Genomic DNA, 18,204 nt, shown 5'->3' with positions numbered 1-18,204 from the left:
CAGCTTTTTAATAATTTTGATTTTTCTGGTTTGTTTTTTGTTTGCTTGTTTTTGTTTTGCTTCTGTAAAGCATTGTGGAATGTATTTAAAGTTGATTTCTTTTAAAGCTGGGTTCAGCTACCTATAATAATCAAAGTGGATTGTTATTATCAGTCATGTCTGGCAGGAGCATGAATTGGGTAGCTGAGATCAGTCACATTATGAGTTAATAGCATGAGACCAGCAGCCAGGTTTTCTGGGCTTTGTGTATTTGGAATCCTCAGCTGAACTTAGATAATTCATTTAAGTCCATATATATATACTGCAAGGAACTGTGAGAGTTAGTAAACCAATCTCCAAAGATTGCTTCAGAAAACTGCATATAAAGGACTTCTATTTTATTAAAGCATAATCACCTTCCTAGTATAGAAAGTATCACTACACAGGCTTACGGGCAGCCAGTGACCCTTTGCATTCTCTGAGGCCAAAACACAAGAAAATATCTTAAAGTATATAAATGTTTTGGATTAAATATAAGGCAGAAGGTCTCAAAGTTAGCAGTATTAGGACTTCCTGTTTTTAGAGCCTATGTAAATTCAGGATAGATGTTGGTGTTTAATTCATAATTACAGATAGTTCTTTTTATGGGTTATAGGACTTTTTAGAGACTTTACGATATTTTAAAATACTGTAATTACAGTATTTTAAATATCCACTATACTTGGGTTAAGATCTAAATTTCTGAAAACTGTGAAGAGTTTTCTTTTTTTTTTTTTTTGTGAAGAGTTTTCATCCATGGGGATGTCCATCTTGTATGAACCGTTACGTCTTTCAAAATTGTGAGGAATTCACTCCCCTCCGGTTATCTCTAGGCCCATATTATAGTGTGAATGACTGTGAACACCTGATGCTCATTTCTTCAAGCCACACCAGAAATCTCTTTCATCATTTTCTTGTCACACTCATGATTTTCTTCTGCTTTCCTCATTTTCCAGTGAAAAGAAAGTAGTCAATAGGTTATGAAGAAAAGAAGGGATTTTAGGGAAAGCTAGTTTTTTGGGGTTTTTTTTGTTTGTTTTTGTTTTTTTGAGACAGTGGAGTGCAGTGGCACAATCTTGACTCACTGAAACTTCCGCCTCCTAGGTTCAAATGATTATTTTACCTCAGCCTTCCGAGTAGCTGGGATTACAGGCGCCTGCCACCTCGCCCAGCTGGTTTTTGTATTTTTAATAGAGACGGGATTTCACCATGTTGGCCAGGCTGTTCTCAGACTCCTGACCTCTAGTGATCTGCCTGCCTCGGCCTCCCAAAGTGCTGGTATTATAGGCGCGAGCCACTGCGCCCAGCTGATACTTGCATTTTAAGGAAAATATTTTTAAAATGTTTTGACTTTAAAAAGTGGAGAAAATTATAAGAACAAAAACGTAACTAAAAAATAAAAGATTGTGATGGTATATTCTTTGTCTAATTCTCCTATGATAAGCATTATCCATGCTTCTATCAGATCTTTGTAATTTACTGCTAGACCTTGACTTTAGACTCTTAGGTTGTTTCCAATTTTTCCTCCATTAAAGGTAATGCTGCCATGGATGAGTTCTTGCACATAGCTTTTCCTTAAGGTAAATTCATAGTGAGAGTCTTTGGGTCAAAAGAGATAAACATTTAGGTGGATTGAGCTTTAAGAGAAGGATGGTAGGCTAGAGGACCTACCTTGTGGCTTCTGTATGAGTCTGTTCAGAAGCACTTCCCTCTATACTATCTTGCTTTTCCTCGTCCTTTTTTTTTTTTTTTTGAGACAGAGCTTCGCTCTTGTTGCCCAGGCTGGAGTGCAGTGGCGTGCTCTCAGCTCACTGCAACCTCTGCCTCCTGGGTTCAAGAGATTCTCCTGCCTCAGCCTTCTGAGTAGCTGGGATTACAGGCATATGCCAGCATGTCCAGCTAATTTTGTATTTTTAGTAGCGATGGAGTTTCTCCCTGTTGGTCAGGCTGGTCTCAAACTCCTGACCTCAGGTGATCCACCTGCCTCGGCCTCCCAAAGTGCTGAGATTATAGGTGTGAGCCACTGCGCCCAGCCTCCTCCTACTTTTAATATCCTTTACTCCCACTTGAACATGGGGAACACTATTTTGAGGACCTCAAAACTCAAGTACAGAGTAACTAGTCTTTGTTTGTTTTTTTGAGATGAAGTCTTGCTCTTGTCGCCCAGGCTGGAGTGCAATGGCGTGATGTCGGCTCACTGCAACCTCAGCCTCCCAGATTCAAGTGATTCTCCTGCCTCAGCCTCCTGAGCAGCTGGGATTACAGGCACCTGCCACCACTGCCAGCTAATTCTTGCATTTTTAGTAGAGACGGGGTGTCGCCATGTTGGCCAGGCAGGTCTCAAACTTCTGACCTCAGGCGATTGCCCGTCTTGGCCTCCCAAAGTGCTGGGATTACAGGCCTATGCCACCCCACCTGGCCCCAGAGTAACTGGTTTTTGTATGTTTGTTTGTTTTGATTTTTTTTTTTTCCTAGAGCTTAATTTCCTTGGTTTTTCAGAAAAAAAAAATATTTTTACTCATTATAAGAAATGCAAATAGTGTGTAAAAGGATGAAAAGGAAAGTAAAAAAGAAAAAAAAAATCACTAGAGGCTGGACGTGGTGATCGCTTGAATCAGGGAGTTGGAGGTTGCAGTGACCAAGATTGTGGCACTGTACTGCAGCCTGGCGACAGAGCGAGACTCTGTCTCAAAAAAAAAAAAAAAAAAAAAATCACTAGAGACTCTACCTAGAAGTAACAAAGGTTATTATTTTTATTAACATCCTTCCAGATATTTTATATTCTCCATATAGGAGATGAAATTACAACTCAGTCTTTCTGACTTTGCAGTCAGTGAAACCTGGGTGTGAATTCTGTCTCTGCCTCTGTCTGCCTATTAATCTGGATAAATTAGCCTCTTTAAAGCCTCAGTGTCCTTATTGTTAAAATAAATTCCCTACTTCATAGAGTGAGTACGAAGATCAAATAAAGTCCCTGGCACTAGAAACTGCTCAAATGTTATCCACAATTTTTTGCTGGAAGTAGTATGGTATACTTGCAATATTGACTTCTTTCCAACTAGACTGCAGCTAAATGTTGAAATTTTTCAGATGCACGTTGTCAAAATTTTATATTTTTCATAAGTAGTGATTATTGAAGGATAAACATCTTATTTTCAAAGCCACTTAGAAAGGAAAATAATTTTTCAATTATTTTGGCTTTCCAAAATTGTATATCTGAATGATGTAAAAAATATAAAATAGGATATCCAGTATTTTAAGATGTACTTGAAGAACATGGTAAAAATATGTTCACAATAATATTTTATCTTAGAAATGTATTCAGTAAGAAATCCCTTTATTCAACTGTCCTGTTGATTCAGGGGAAAAAACTATTAGCGTGGGAGATAACAGAATAGGAAGTTTAGGAGATAATGAGACTTCTGTTTTAGTGAAGTAAATAAACTTTAATAGTTTTTTGGTTATGTATTCGGTTGACCAGCCCTGAAAATATTTGTAGGAAATTTTAAAAGTTTCTCTATCTCATCCCCCATGATAAAAATTATATAGAAGAAAAGCTGAATTGAACTTTCTTCATAGCACACTGAAAAATATCTTCTATAGTATTAATCAGCTCACAGAATGCGTATTTAAATAAAAATTGGACTAATTTATTATTTATTTATGTATTTATTTTCTGAGCTGGAGTCTTGCTCTGTCGCCCAGGCTGGAGTGCAGTGGCGGGATCTCAGCTCATTGCAACCTCTGCCTCCCTGGTTCAAGCAATTCTCCTAACTCAGCCTCCTGAGTAGCTAGGATTACAGGTGTGTGCCATCACACCCAGCTAATTGTTGTATTTTTTAATAGAGACAGGATCTCACCATGTTGGCCAGTCTGGTCTCAAACTCCTGACCTCATAATCCTCCCTGCTCAGCCTCCCGAAGTGGCCGGGATTATAGGCATGAGCCACTGCGCCCAGCCAGACTAATTTATTTTTTTATTTTTTTTACTTTTTAAAGATCCCAAACTACAGTGCTTGGCTGTAAAAGAATAAGGTAATGATCTTCTGGGTTTTGTTTTGTTTTTTGTTTTTTAACTATGTCTTACATATACTTTTCCTTTCGTTAGAGAGAATGCCTCAGAGATGAGAAAGGAGGCTTTTGAAGAGGGTAATGCTCTAATTTAGCTGTTTCTTATTTTATTTATTTATTTATTTTGAGACAGGTTCTTGCTCTTTCACCCAGGCTGGAGTGCAGTGGCACAATCTTGGCTCACTGCAGCCTTGACCTCCCAGGCTCAAGCAATCTTCCTGCCTCAGCTCCGTAAGTAGCTGATACTAGAGGCAGGGGCACCATGCCTGGCTGATTTTTTCTATTTGCTGTGAAGACAGGGTTTCACCATGTTGCCCAGCCTAATCTTGAACTCCTGAGCTCAAGCGATCCTCCTACCTCAGCCTCCCAAAGTGCTGAGATTATAGGCATGAGCCACTGGCCCTGACCCTGTTTCTTATTTCTTTTTCTCAGTACAGAAATCCTTGGGTTGGCAGATGTAGTAGGAGGGAGCAATTGTTCTCTGTTCTCATTTCTAGTGGATTGAAGGAAAATCCAACTCTCTTCTTAACTATGAAGATTAAGGGGATTAATGGTGTTGAGAGAGGTGGGGTAAGAGATAACGAAAAAGATTCATCCCTATTATCTTCCTCATAGCTGTTCCTTGACTTTCTACCTGTAATGCAGGTTCACTAAGCTCCTATGGAACCACTCTGAAAACTCATGGTCATTAGGTTTAATTAATCATATTCTCCCAACTCTAGAAAGATAATAAGGAAATAGCAACTATAGCACATTGAGCAGAGAAGTAAGATCATATACCCTAACTGGGGAAGCCCAGTATAGCAGGCATCTTGGCAAAAACAGGGAGGAGTTACTTTTTCTTCATCCCATGCAATTTGCCTCTTACAGCAGAAAAAAGGCCTGGCTGACTATTTGGGGTTAGTGCCTAGTAAAACATTTTTATGTATTTGAATTTTCTCTTCCCTCACCATTCATGGAACTGAGATTTGAAAAATGAAAAGATGTCAGTTGAGAAATGATATTGAAAACTTTGCTTTTCAAAGGTATACTGAGAGTGTCTTGGGGGGCAGAGACAGTAAGTAGAAATTGAGTGATTTGTATAAGTACCCTCCATTAATTTGTGTAATCATCCTTTAAGCATAGCATTTAAATCACCTGAGTTTTTAGTGGCCAAGCATGGTGGCTCATGCCTATAATTCCAGCACTTTGGGAGGCTAAGGCGGGCAGATCACTTGAGGTCAGGACTTCAAGACCAGCCTATCCTACATGGTGAAACCGTGCCTCTACTAAAAATACAAAAATTAGCCAGGTGTGGTAGTGGGCACCTGTAATCCCAGCTACTCAAGAGGCTGAGGCAGGAGAATCGCTTGAACCGGGGAGGTGGCGCTTGCTTTGAGCCAAGATTGTGCCACTGTACTCCAGCCTGGTGACAGAGCAAGACTCCATCTCAAAAATAAAGAAAAATCACCTGAGTTTTAAAAGACACAGATGATGGTGATGATGATGATGATGATTTTGAGACAGGGTCTCGCTGTGTAACCCAGACTGGAATGCAGTGGTGCGATCTCAGCTTGCTGCAGTCTTTGCCTCCTGGGCTCAAGCTCTCCTCCCACCCCAGCCTCGTGAGTAGCTGGAACTATAGGTGCATGCCACCACACCCACCTAATTTTTTTTTTTTTTTTTGGTAGAGATGGGGTTTCGCCATGTTGCCCAGGCTGGTCTCTAACTCCTGAGCTCAAGCAATCTGCCTGCCTCTGCCTCCCAAAGTGCTGGGATTACAGGTGTGAACCAGTGCATGCCAGGCTGGGAATTGTGATTTAATTGTTCTCAAGTACAGCCTTCATTAAATGAGGAAACAGAGGCACAAAATATTTAACAACTTGCCAAAAATTACCCACTACCAATATGTGAATAAACTAGGATTTGACCTCAGGTCTAAGCTCACAGCTTTTGATTATTGGTAATTTGGAACATACTTAGAATATTATAGTACCAAAGTTTTATCATTTCCTTAAAAAAGAGATTAAAAAAAGTTTACTGTATTTTTACATATCACAGTATTACATTTTTTAAGATAGTTTTCTAAAGGAACATCTCTCTAACTTTATAGAGAAAATTAGTGTGAGATAAAACCCAGTAGAATATGCATTTTACCTGTAAGTCTTTCTGAAACGTGGCACTAACATTCTGTTACATTAAGCTTTCTGAAGTACTTGCCTTTTTAGAGCAAAGGGAGTGATTAGGGGAAGGTACAGCAGTTGTTCCCTATCTCATAACATGTTGTAGAAGTAAAGAGATGACTTTCATAATTAATTATGAGTTAATACAAATTTCAGTTTTTAATTTGGGCTCACAAAAGCATGAGTTTAGTTGGATTCTGAAACTGAATCATGATAGACGTAGGGTTTTTTTTTGTAACTAGTGTTTTAAATATGAATGTGAATTGAGCTTCTGAGACTGTGATTTTAACAGAACGAATAACCATATGTAACCCTGTTTTCCAACCTCTGCCTTCATCCCCTCTCACCCCTATTTATCAGATCCTGTGCAGTGGGAAAAGTGGGACACAGTCTCAGATTTCCACAGCATCATTTAACTCAGTAAAACCAAGTATGCCTTCCAGTTTTTGAAACCTTATATTTTACACTATACTTAAAAGATCGCTAGCTGACAAGAACAATTTAAAAATAGCAGACCATGGACAGGTGACAAAATGTCATGCTGGCAGCACTAGACTGCATTATACAAAAATCACCAGATGTCACACACTTGATTCTATTTTCACAGCTGATTAAACAGCAGTATTTGTTGGACAAAAGGAAGAAAAAAGAAATGGCCTTTTCTGAATTTGGAATCAGTTTTTCTTTTGCTGTTATATATTTTATTTTCCTCCAAAATTCCTTAATAACTGTAAAACTTAAGATATACAATATATTAAGTTAAAAATTATGAAATGATTTCAATTTTAGAAAAGAAACCTTTACACATATACACTCCCTAACCTGGAAGACTGTAAATCAAGATGTTAACAGTGCTTATCTTTGGTGAGCTTCTTTTCTCCATTTTTCTGCATTATGTGCAATGAAAATGCATTGCATTTTATAATCTAAAAATTACTTTTGGAAGAGGTTAAGAAACTAGCTTAAAGATGCTATGAGTGATTTTACTTTAAAAAATTACATTATTAGTTGGAAAAATTAGATTATATTTAGATAATTGATTCTGATGGATATGGCTTTCTTGACCCAGAGTTTCTTGTCTTTTCTTTTTTTTTTTTTTTCTTTTTGAGACGGAGTCTTGCTCTGTCGCCAGGCTGGGGTGCCGTGACACGATCTCGGCTCACTGCAACCTCCACCTCCCAGGTTCAAGTGATTCTCCTACCTCAGCCTGCTGAGTAGCTGGGACTACAGGCGCATGCCACCACACCCAGCTAATTTTTTTGTATTTTTAGTAGAGATGGGATTTCACCATGTTGGCCGGGATGGTGTCCATCTCTTGATCTCGTGATCTGACCGCCTCGGCCTCCCAAAGTGTTGGGATTACAGGTGTGAGCCACGGTGCCCAGCCTGGAGTTTCTTATAAAATCTTTTGTTGCTAGCTTTCATCCAGAGACCTGTTGAAGTCAAAGAGGTCAAAGAATTAGAGAGAATACCAGGAAAGGTAAAAAGTGTTCTGCTTTTCATCAATTAGTGATACCTTCAATCTGTAAAACACTGCCTAAGCCTCTCGTTTTAATGCATCATAAGAAAGTTTAGGTTGGAAGTAATCAGTGTAAGATAGAGAATGATAATTTGAAAACTACCAAGCTTCCTTTCAATTTCTTTTTTTTTTTTTTTTTTTTTTTTTTTTTTTTTTTTTTTTTTTTTTTTGAGACGGAGTCTCGCTCTGTCGCCCAGGCTGGAGTGCAGTGGCCGGATCTCAGCTCACTGCAAGCTCCGCCTCCCGGGTTCCCGCCATTCTCCTGCCTCAGCCTCCCGAGTAACTGGGACTACAGGCGCCCGCCACCTCGCCCGGCTAGTTTTTTTTTGTATTTTTTTTTTTTAGTAGAGACGGGGTTTCACCGTGTTAGCCAGGATGGTCTCGATCTCCCGACCTCGTGATCCACCCGTCTCGGCCTCCCAAAGTGCTGGGATTACAGGCTTGAGCCACCGCGCCCGGCCACTTCCTTTCAATTTCATCTTTCTAAGCTGAAAAGTTCTAGGAGCTCATGGAAAGGATCAAAAAGGATCCATGCAGGTATGTTTTACTTCTGGAGGACAAAAAGGGTACCCCTTTATGTTTGGGAAACTAGGTAGTTATAGGAACATGTAAAAACTTTATTTGATATAGTGGTTGTAAACTACATAATTCTTTACTATACATGGTTGTAGACACAGGAAAGAAAAGAAGTCAAATAAAGATCAGTTAAATTCAGGCTTGCATGATTTCCTTGATAACCTTTATTATTATTCTAGGAATATTTAGGGAATATTGCTAACTTTTTAGACAGCACACCCTCCTCTAAATATTCCTTGGTTGGAGTTTGAAAAGATCCTCCATATATACGGTTTCCTTAAGTTCTGATGGGCAGTGATTTTGAAGTCTTGATGGGCTTTTAGGTAGACTTTCCAGTAACTGGCTAATTACTTATATTTGAATACTCCAGAAAAGGATGAACGCTGGTTTAGAGTAAATCATATCTAGTTTTCATGGATATTGGTATTTCATGATAATGAATCCAAATAAGGTCTTGATTATCGAGAAATGACGGCAAGGACATTGAGATAGCTAACTGAAATGAGAATATGCTTTCTCCCTACTGAGTCAAAGCCTTGTTCTGGTGACAGTTTTTCCTATTATATGTTCTGATAAAGGTAGTGGTAGGAGATAACACTCGTTGCTGACTATAATTTTCAGGGACTCTAAAATGACTTAGGAACTGAAAAAAATGTCAGGCACATTGAACAATTACATATAGATACAGTACATGTATCTTTTAACAATGGGGTAGTTTTTGAAATTCCTAATAGTTAGCTTCTAGTAAATATGAAAAGGTTTATGAAATCTATAAAAATAAAATAGATGATTCTCTTAGATGATTCTTTACTCATATGGCTTTTTAATAGAAAACATGATCTAATCTAAGAAAATAATTTTACTATATTACAAATGCTAGCAAAATTGTCTCTGCAAAACCAGAGAGAGATGAAACATTTTTCTCCTAATAAGGTTTGAAATAATAAAAACTAAATTTTTTCATTGAAAGCTCTATAATACTTCATGATAAAGTTAGAACAGTTTCATCAGAATCCATCAAATTCTGGTGGATTTTCTTATTTATGGATGTATTTAAGATTTTCTCATTCTTCAGTACATACATACACACCAATACAAGTGACGCTTCGCTTGCGAGGATTTTGTTTTTCCCTGCCACTTTTTTTTTTTTTTTTTTTTTTTGAGATGGAGTCTTGCTCTGACTCCCTAGCTGGAGTACAGTGGCACAATCTTGGCTCACTGCAACTTCTACATTCTGAGTTCAAGTGATTCTCCTGCCTCAGCCTCCTGAGTAGCTGGGATTACAGGCACCCACCACCACACCCAGCTAATTTTTGTATTTTTAATAGAGACAGGGTTTCACCATGTTGGCCAGGCCGGTCTCGAACTCCTGACCTCAGATGATTCAACCTCCCAAAGTGCTGGGATTACAGACATGAACCACTGCGCCTGGCCTTCCCTACCTGTTAATATGAAATGACCTTTTACAAATTATCGTAGCCTGGGGAGACATAAGAAATCAGGATGGTCCTGTCTAGGCAAAAACTTCATTTGTTTAGGATTTGTTCATGATTCTCCCTTTTTATTTAAGGCAGATGCTCTGTTTTGTCTACTATGATGCTTTCCTTTTGGGCAAAAAGAACTTAATAATGCTATTTGCCTCCAGTCCCCCATAACAGAGTTTACTATCAAATGATGACTGACTCTTTTGCAATTATGTAATATAAAAGTATATATGTTGTAAAAATCAATCATTTTAACCTTATCTCCAGCTTTTTCTGTACTACTTTCTCCCCAAGATACTGTTGACATTTATTTAAACAATGGTAGTGAAATAAGATTAACATTTTTTGAGAATTTAATGATAACCCTTGACATAATTGAACATTAAAACCTTGCAGAACCAAGTTTATAGATACTAGCTTTAAACAAAAGCATTGTTTCAATAACTATTTTGTTGAAGGAATTTGGTCAAGAAAGGTTTCTAAGTACATTTTTTTTTCATATAAGACTCTCTCTAATTTTTCTTTTGATACATCTACCTCCTTGTCCCAAATAATTAATGAAAAAGACATAACAAAAATGTCTGCATCTTCCATTCTTGCCCCTAGGGGCCATTAGTTGAAGCATCTGATTCTGACTTAACATCTTACAGACCAGGGGTTGACAAAAGTTGTGAAGTGCTAAAGAGTAAAGATTTTAGGCTTTACGGGCCACATGGTCTCTGTCATATATTGTTCTTTGTTTTAATTTTGGTTTGGTTGTGTTTACAAGCCTTTCTAAATGTAAATATGATGCTTAACTCAGAGGCATACAAAAACAGGAAGCCAGCCATGTCAGCAGAAGTTTGCAACTCCTGTTATAAACTTAAGGATGAACATATGGAAATTAGCATTATAATCAAGGTCATATAACTAGTTAGTGGTGAGGAGAGCCACCAGAACCCTAGATTTTTAGGCCAATCATTTTCCCCCCTTCTATCTCTTATATAAATTTTACCATCTTCCTTCTGGTTGCCATTCTGATTATTATGTTGCGTTTTTAAGCCACTATGAAACCTGTCTTTTTATTCTCTCTAAGCTTCAAATTTATATACTTGTTTGAATCTATTTTTTTTTTTTTTTTTTTGCTGCTTGAATGGAAGAACAGTATAAATGGTTGTTTAAATAAAACGCTTAATCCAAAGAGTTGGCATGTTTAAATTGGAATGCAGGAGATGTGTTAAATTTTAGACTATTATAACAGAAGCTTCTTTTTTGTTTTGTTTTATTTATTTGTTGTTGAAACTTTGGCTTTAAGACTTTTCATGTGTATGTTTTATGCCTTAATTTTTAAAGCTGTTGTAACTGCTTTGGCCTTTGATAGCATTGTTATAGATTAATCCGTTTTAGATTTTTGTAATGTTTATATTTTAAGGTGTATTTGAAATGATTACATTAAGCATTCTTTGTGCTTAAAATTATTTTATTTTTTAGGACGCATGGGGATAAATTTCCATCATCCAGGAACAGATAATATTATGGCACTTAACAGTAAGTCTTCATATGAAATATTCTATGAAATTCGCAGTCAAGTTTGCAGCATGTCATTTCTACATTCTTGATTGTTGGTTACATTTTAACCTTCCACTGAATGTAGTATAGACCATTGTTTTGTACTAGTGGTTCTCAAAGTGTGGTCCCTGGACCAGCAGCATCAGCATTGCTTGGGAGCTTATTAAAATCTCAGGCCCCGTGACAGGGCTATTGAATCAGAAACTTAAGGATGAGGCCCAGAGGTCTGTATTTTAACAAGCCTGTGTGATTGTGATTCAGGCTAAAGTTTGAAAATTGCTTCTTCAAACCAGGGTTGGCAAACTATAGCTCTGCAAGCTGAATCTGTTTTTGTAAATGAAGTTTTTTTGGAATATAGCCACACTCATTCATTTATGGATTGTCTGTGGCTACTTTTGTGCTACAAAGGCAGAGCCAACAAAGGCCAAACTATTTACCATCTGACCCTTTACAGAAAATGTTTACCAACTCCTGCTCCATACCATTGGGTTGGAGGAATGAAGAGGTAGGTGAAGGGAGAGAGGAAGTGGGGTAGAGAATGTAATGTGAATGAATAAATCAACTTATTTATGCATAACTCAGAATTTTTTCATTGTGGTAGATAGCCAGGTATTTCAAGCTGGACATCCAGGCGTCTCCCATTAATGGAATTTGCATGGTATATGTGTCAGCAGCTTTACAGGTTTGAAACAGTTTTGTCAGTTTAATTGTTGGATCAAGTTCTAAAGCAGCAAAAACTTACTAACCAGGAAGTCGTATTAATTAACACCAGAAGAAATATCTGGGTGGCATCAGCTCTCCTTCCTGGTGTCAATGGATCAGATAGCTTTGCAGAAGAACAGTCTCTAAATGGAAATTTTTCATTTTCAGAAGGACCTGTATAAGCCACTGAATCTTTTAGAATTTAAGTTTTCTCCTCTAGTAAATGAGTGATACCAGATTGTCCCCTCTTATCTTCCCAGATATACAAGCTGACTGTCAATACACATGGGAGACATACTGAATGAATCTAGGATTGTGTATAATATTATTTCTTTCCCTCTTGCTTGAGTAGGTATGTTGACTGTCGTTGGAGTTCTTTAGAACAGGTTTTAGGTTATCTCTAAAACATATATTTTGCATCTCCTTGGTTCTGACATGCAACCAGTGAGTACTGCTGAGAACCACTGACAGTGCTTGATGATGCAGGTCCTAAGCCTCTCCACGCATATTTTTTTCTAGATTGCTAGTATCCCTTCCTTTTGGCGGGGTTGAAGGGGAGGTGGTTTTGGAGACAATAAAAATTCCAAAGTATCTACCTCTAATTTTCTAACTTCTAAATGAAATGTCACTTTAAATTTAGATTATGCTGCCTCTAACTTTTTTTCTAGTGTGATGGGAATTAATAAACATGCTTAACTTGCTGAACTTGTGCAATAATTAATTGTGAAAAGACTTCAGTTAGATTACGGGATTTAAAGTTGAATGTAAAAGAAAAGAACAGTATGGTAGTGTGTCTGCCTGAAGGAATGAGTGTGTATCTCAAAAAGACCTAATTGACATGATGTGAATCCTCTTCTGCAAGAGGGAGAGGATATAGTTTGTGATTTTCTGTGGGAAAAAAATGGAGCTAAAATACATTTTTCTTTTTAAAAGCCGTTTATTTTCTTTGGTTTGCTTTTCTTTAATTCTCTGCTTTGAAATCCAAGATTTCATTTATGCTCTTTCCGTTTTGTTCACGTTGTGCAAATTCCCCTTTTAGCTTCAATTTCTCCAATCCTTGCGAAAAGGGGGCTGATTAGGTAATCTTAATGATCGTTTTCAGCATGAAGATACTGTTACTCTGTAATTTTTTTTTAAGTACTGAAAGGGCCATTTTGCTGATATCTGTAACAAATATTGATGAGTTACACATACTTGCAACAGATATCAGAGTGCATCAATCTTTGAATGTCTCTGTGGTTGCTGCCCAAGGTCGAAGAACCTTGTTGTCTTCTTAAAATAAACCGTACAAACAACCAGAGTTTGACGTTTACGTTACAAAGTTGACTCCAGCTTGAGATGATCGGAACAAAAATATCCTCCATAGTAGGTTCTTGTGGGACCTGCAGGCTTTGACAAATTTGCTGGGATAAACCTTGGTTTCCCTTTCATACAGTTGATCCCAGCCCATCTGGTGACTTACATATGTAGCATATGCACAAACATAAACACACTTATCTATTATTTTTGTCTTCTTTTTTAAAATATGTATTTATTTTTATATTTTGTAGAGAGAAGGTGTTGCTATGTTGCCCAGCCTAGTCTTGAACTCCTTGCCTCAAGCTATCCTCCCACCTCAGCTTCCCAAAGTGCTGGGGTTGGAGGTGTGAACCACCACACCCGGTCTTTCTTTTTATGCCTACCGTTTGTTGCCCTAACACTTTTTGTCCTGTAACTGGTCTATCCTTCTTCCTTTCTCTCAACCATCATGTAGGAATAATTGAGATGGCTGGGCACAGTGCCTCACACCTGTAATCTCAGGACTTTAGGAGGCCGAGGTGGGCAGATCACTTGAGGTCAGGAGTTCGAGACCAGCCTGACCAACATGGAGAAACCCTGTCTCTACTAAAAATGCAAAAATTAGCTGGGTGTGGTGGCACATGCCTGTGATCCCAGCTGCTCAGGAGGCTGAGGCAGGAGAATCACTTGAACCCAGGAGGCAGAGGTTGCAGAGAGCCAAGATCATGCCACTGCACTCCAGCCTGGGTGACAGAGTGAGACTCCATCTGGAAAAAAAAAAAAAAAGGAATAACTGAGAAGAAGTAACAAATCCTGAAATCCTGAAACACTGTTAACTCAGAATTTGTGATTATCGGAAGGGACTAGGTTGAAGTTGAGCTGTATTTTCAGAACAGAAGGGATTGGCTAAGAAAATTATAGCAAATTGAGGCAGTTTAAATTTTTTTAAAAAAGAAAATGTGAGTCAGCTGTAGTTCTTTCTTACCCTTTTTTGCTATGTGAAATTTGTGCTTCCTAGGTCTCTATGGAAAGCTGCCATTCATTATGTTTTCCAAAAGATCTTCCATCCTTTTTTTACTTTCTTGACCTCACCAAAACCTGTCTACTAAATATATGGTCTCAGTTCTCCTGTCTTTATGGGAAAGATAGATGTCATTATATACATTCTTCTCAGTACTACTTTCCAGCTTTGAATTGGCCAAGTTCCCATTTTTTGGTGTTCCTAGTGCATGCCCTCCAGTTATACCTTCCTCCGAGAATCACCACTGCTGACGTCATCTAGAAGACAGAAAATGAAACTTGGAAGAGAAAGATAGGATACCACTATGGAAGACAAATAGGAGTTACCAGTAAACCTTCAGACATTTAGGGTGTGGAAAAATTGGCAACGTTTGTATAAACCAAAGAGTCTACTGATTTTTCCTGTTCAAGACTATGAATCTATTAATAATAAGAATTGGCAGGCCAGCCTTTATGGAGGAACCCAAGAGGCACATTCCAAATTTTGGCCTTTCTCAAAATATTAAGTCTTCAAGTATTACAGAATATAGAAGGCGAGGTAGGGGGAAGAAACTCTAATCCATCAGTAAGACCTGCCACTTGTCCAGTATTTCCAAAATAAAGTTAGTTCTGAAGCAATATACCCCTTCCACTTAATCAGGTAATATAATTTTTTCTTAACTGTTTAATAATTCTGCCCATTATATTTTAATCTTCCTTTTAAATGAAAACACTTGACATTTGCATAATATATTTTAATTTTTCCCACTGGAGAAAGAAGGCTGCTAAGAGTTCTTCTAGCTACGTATGTAGTAGTAGTGCTACCATCCATATTTTTCTAATACTAATAGTAGCTTGTGTTTCCTTTTTCTTTTTCTTTTTTACATTCTAGGTCAGGGATGTCCAACCTTGTGACTTCCCTGGGCCACCTTGGAAGAATAATTGCCTTGGGCCACAAATAAAATACACTAACACTAATGATAGCTGGTGATCTTCAAAAAAAAATCACACACACAAAAAAATCTCATAGTGTTTTAAGAAAGTTGACGAGTTTGTGTTGGGCCGCATTCAAAGCCGTCCTGGGCCACATGTGGCTTGCGGGACAGAGATTCGACAAGTTTGTTCTAGGTGTAGAGTTGGTTTAGCATTCGTGGTCTTGTGTAGGATTGATGCCTGACTTGGTGACTTTTCCTCTATTATGTTGATCCTTAGAAAAGGATACTGGTGCCTCCATGGTTCATCACATGAACCAAATTTATGTTCAAAATCAGCATGCCTAGTCTTTACTCCATTTAACTGGTCAGTTCCTCTTTTTCCAAGTAGAAAATGGGCTTGGGAAAACGGAATATCGGAATATGGGAAAACAAAATATCGGGAAGTTGCTTGATAGGTACAAAAGTAGAAACTGGGAGTAGTGTTTCTTAAGGAATAGTATCATTCAGTTCTAGGAAGATATCTTTGAAGCAGGCTGGAAAGCATGTGAAACCTGAAGATGCAGCAGTGAATTAGCGAAGCCAAAAGCGTCTTCTGGAGTTGGGTAGATTCCATTCCCCCTTTACAAGCTATATGGCCTTGAGGCCACATTCTTAACTCCTCTTTGCCTCTGATTTCTTCACCTGTAAAATGGAGAGAGAAATCAGTAAAGTGGTTATATATATATATAAAACTTAGTATAGTGCCTGATTTGTAGATAATGCTCATATGAGCTGCTATTGTGAATGCTTGCAACAGCCTTATTATTACCTTTAAAGATCTTTCTTTCTTTACATATTAGTTTCCAAAATATATGTTTATCTCACATTGGTTACATTTAGGTAGATGCTTTCCTGATAGAATTTAAGACAGCACCCCTGTAAGTCATTTGGTTACATTTATGTATTTATTTGGAGACAGAGTCTCACTCTGTCGCCTAGGCTGGAGTGCAGTGGTGTGATCTCGGCTCATTGTAACCTCTGCCTCTTGGGCTTAAGCGATTCTCCTGAATCAGCCTCCCGAGTAGCTGGGACTACAGGCACACGCCACCATGCCTGGCTAATTTTTTGTATTTTTAGTAGAGATGGGGTTTTGCCATGTTGCCCAGGCTGTCTCGAACTCCTGAGCTCAGGCAATCCACCTGACACGGCCTCCCGAAGTGCTAGGGTTACAGCTGTGAGCCACCATGCCCGGCCACGTTTAGATAGGTGCTTTCCTGATGGAATCAAAGACAGCACACCTGTAAGTCATCACATAAGCTAGCGTAGCTGTATTGAGATGTGGTTCCATTTGTTTTTGTGTGAATCTTTTTCTCTGGATGAAATACTTTCTATCTATTACTTGACTTTGGAACATGCAAACACGCACCATCTTTGGACCCTACAGGCCTTTCTCAGTTGTTAAATATCTTGTGATGTTGGCACTTTAAAAAGTGTCACATGCTGCTGTTTGGAACATATTAATAAAATGATACAGCCACTTTGGAAAACAATTTGACAGTTTCTTGCAAAGTTAAATATACAACTATCATATGATGCAGGAGTTCTCCTGGGAATTTACCCAAGACAAAAAATGAAAATGTACGTCCACACAAAGATATATATGCAAATATTCAAAGCTGCGTTGTTCTTAATAGCCAAAAATTGTAAATAAAACAAATGTCTCTCAACTGGAGAATGGATAAATAAATTGTGGTACATCCATACAATGGAATACTATTTGGCAAATAAATAGGAATGAGCTATTAATACATGCAGCAACATAAATGACTGTCAAAATAATTATGCTAAGTTAAAAAGCTAGACAAAAGAATACATACTAGATGATCCTGTTAATATAAAATTCTGGAAAATGTAAACTAATCTAGTGTGAAAAAATACAACAACTTCAAGAAAGGAATTTTTGTAGTAATATTGTCTTCTTTTTTCAGAGGACAAAAGTGAAGGCTTAGATCTTGGAGAAGTCATGTGTAATGATGGCATCTAGTTGAGCAAGTTTCTGAATCTCCTTAAGCCTTTGTTTGAAAACCTGTAAGTGGGCAGTTAGGATATTTACTCTCATTGTTTTTGTGAGATTCAGATGAAGTAAGGCACATGTGCAAATAAGGTATTATTACTGCTACATTTGGGAAGTAGGAAGCATAGTCTCACTCAGAGAAGATACTTTCAGAGAGTTACTTTTTTTGTTGTTTTTAAAGATCATAGCTTTGTAATATAACAGAGATTCAATCTTGTTTAAATTAAAAGTTTTTCTGCCATTCCTTTTCTGAGATCTTTGATGTTGTAATTAGAGTCTGTTACAAGTTATAAGGAGATAAATAAGAATTCTGAAGTACCACTTCCCCTCTGACAAGGAAAGATGATTGTTTACCCTCACTCTTCCATATCAAAGTATGTAACTTTGCAAAATTGAAGATTCCTAGAATAAAACCTAAGTAGTTTGAAGACTTAAACTTTTGATATCTTTCTTCGTTATTTTTTCTATAGCTCATGAATTGGTATATAAACATTTTGATATCTTAAGCCAAAAAAAGACACGCACCTCTTTAGAAGCTCTGAGGTCATTGATTGTTAAACAACGTATACATAGCTGATACACCAAGAAACTTGGAACTTTATGTTATTCTGTTTTCCACATTTTCCCCTTATTAATGCCTTGAAAGCATTTTAGAACATTTTGCTTATATTTCTATTTGAACTGAGGGCTGCCAGTGCATTTGTTGAATCAAAAGAGGCAATGTGAAAGGGCATTGACATGAACATTTGTGTTGAGTAGCAACTCCTGTGTGGCTGCAGAGCCTCCTCTTCCCCCTCCTTTTTATCCTCTGCTGGGAGTGAACTCCTTGGGGAGAGGCTCGGCTGAGAGGAAGTGGCAGA

At 37.9% G+C, this 18,204-nt stretch overlaps 1 protein-coding gene across 3 annotated transcripts in view; it reads left to right on the top strand.

Annotated features, from left to right (window-relative positions):
* CPEB3 (cytoplasmic polyadenylation element binding protein 3) overlaps nucleotides 1-18,204 on the top strand; it is a 249,136-nt gene that overhangs the window by 96,878 nt on the left and 134,054 nt on the right. For all 3 annotated transcript variants that reach the window (XM_025398016.1, XM_025398015.1, XM_025398017.1), the window contains one exon: nucleotides 11,300-11,356. In XM_025398016.1, coding sequence (XP_025253801.1) covers nucleotides 11,300-11,356 — 57 coding nt within the window. The remainder of the gene's footprint in view (nucleotides 1-11,299; nucleotides 11,357-18,204) is intronic.

The sequence above is a fragment of the Theropithecus gelada genome, chromosome 9, assembly GCF_003255815.1.
Source record: "Theropithecus gelada isolate Dixy chromosome 9, Tgel_1.0, whole genome shotgun sequence".
Lineage (NCBI taxonomy): Eukaryota > Metazoa > Chordata > Mammalia > Primates > Cercopithecidae > Theropithecus > Theropithecus gelada.
This window is presented reverse-complemented; position numbering and strand designations above follow the sequence as displayed.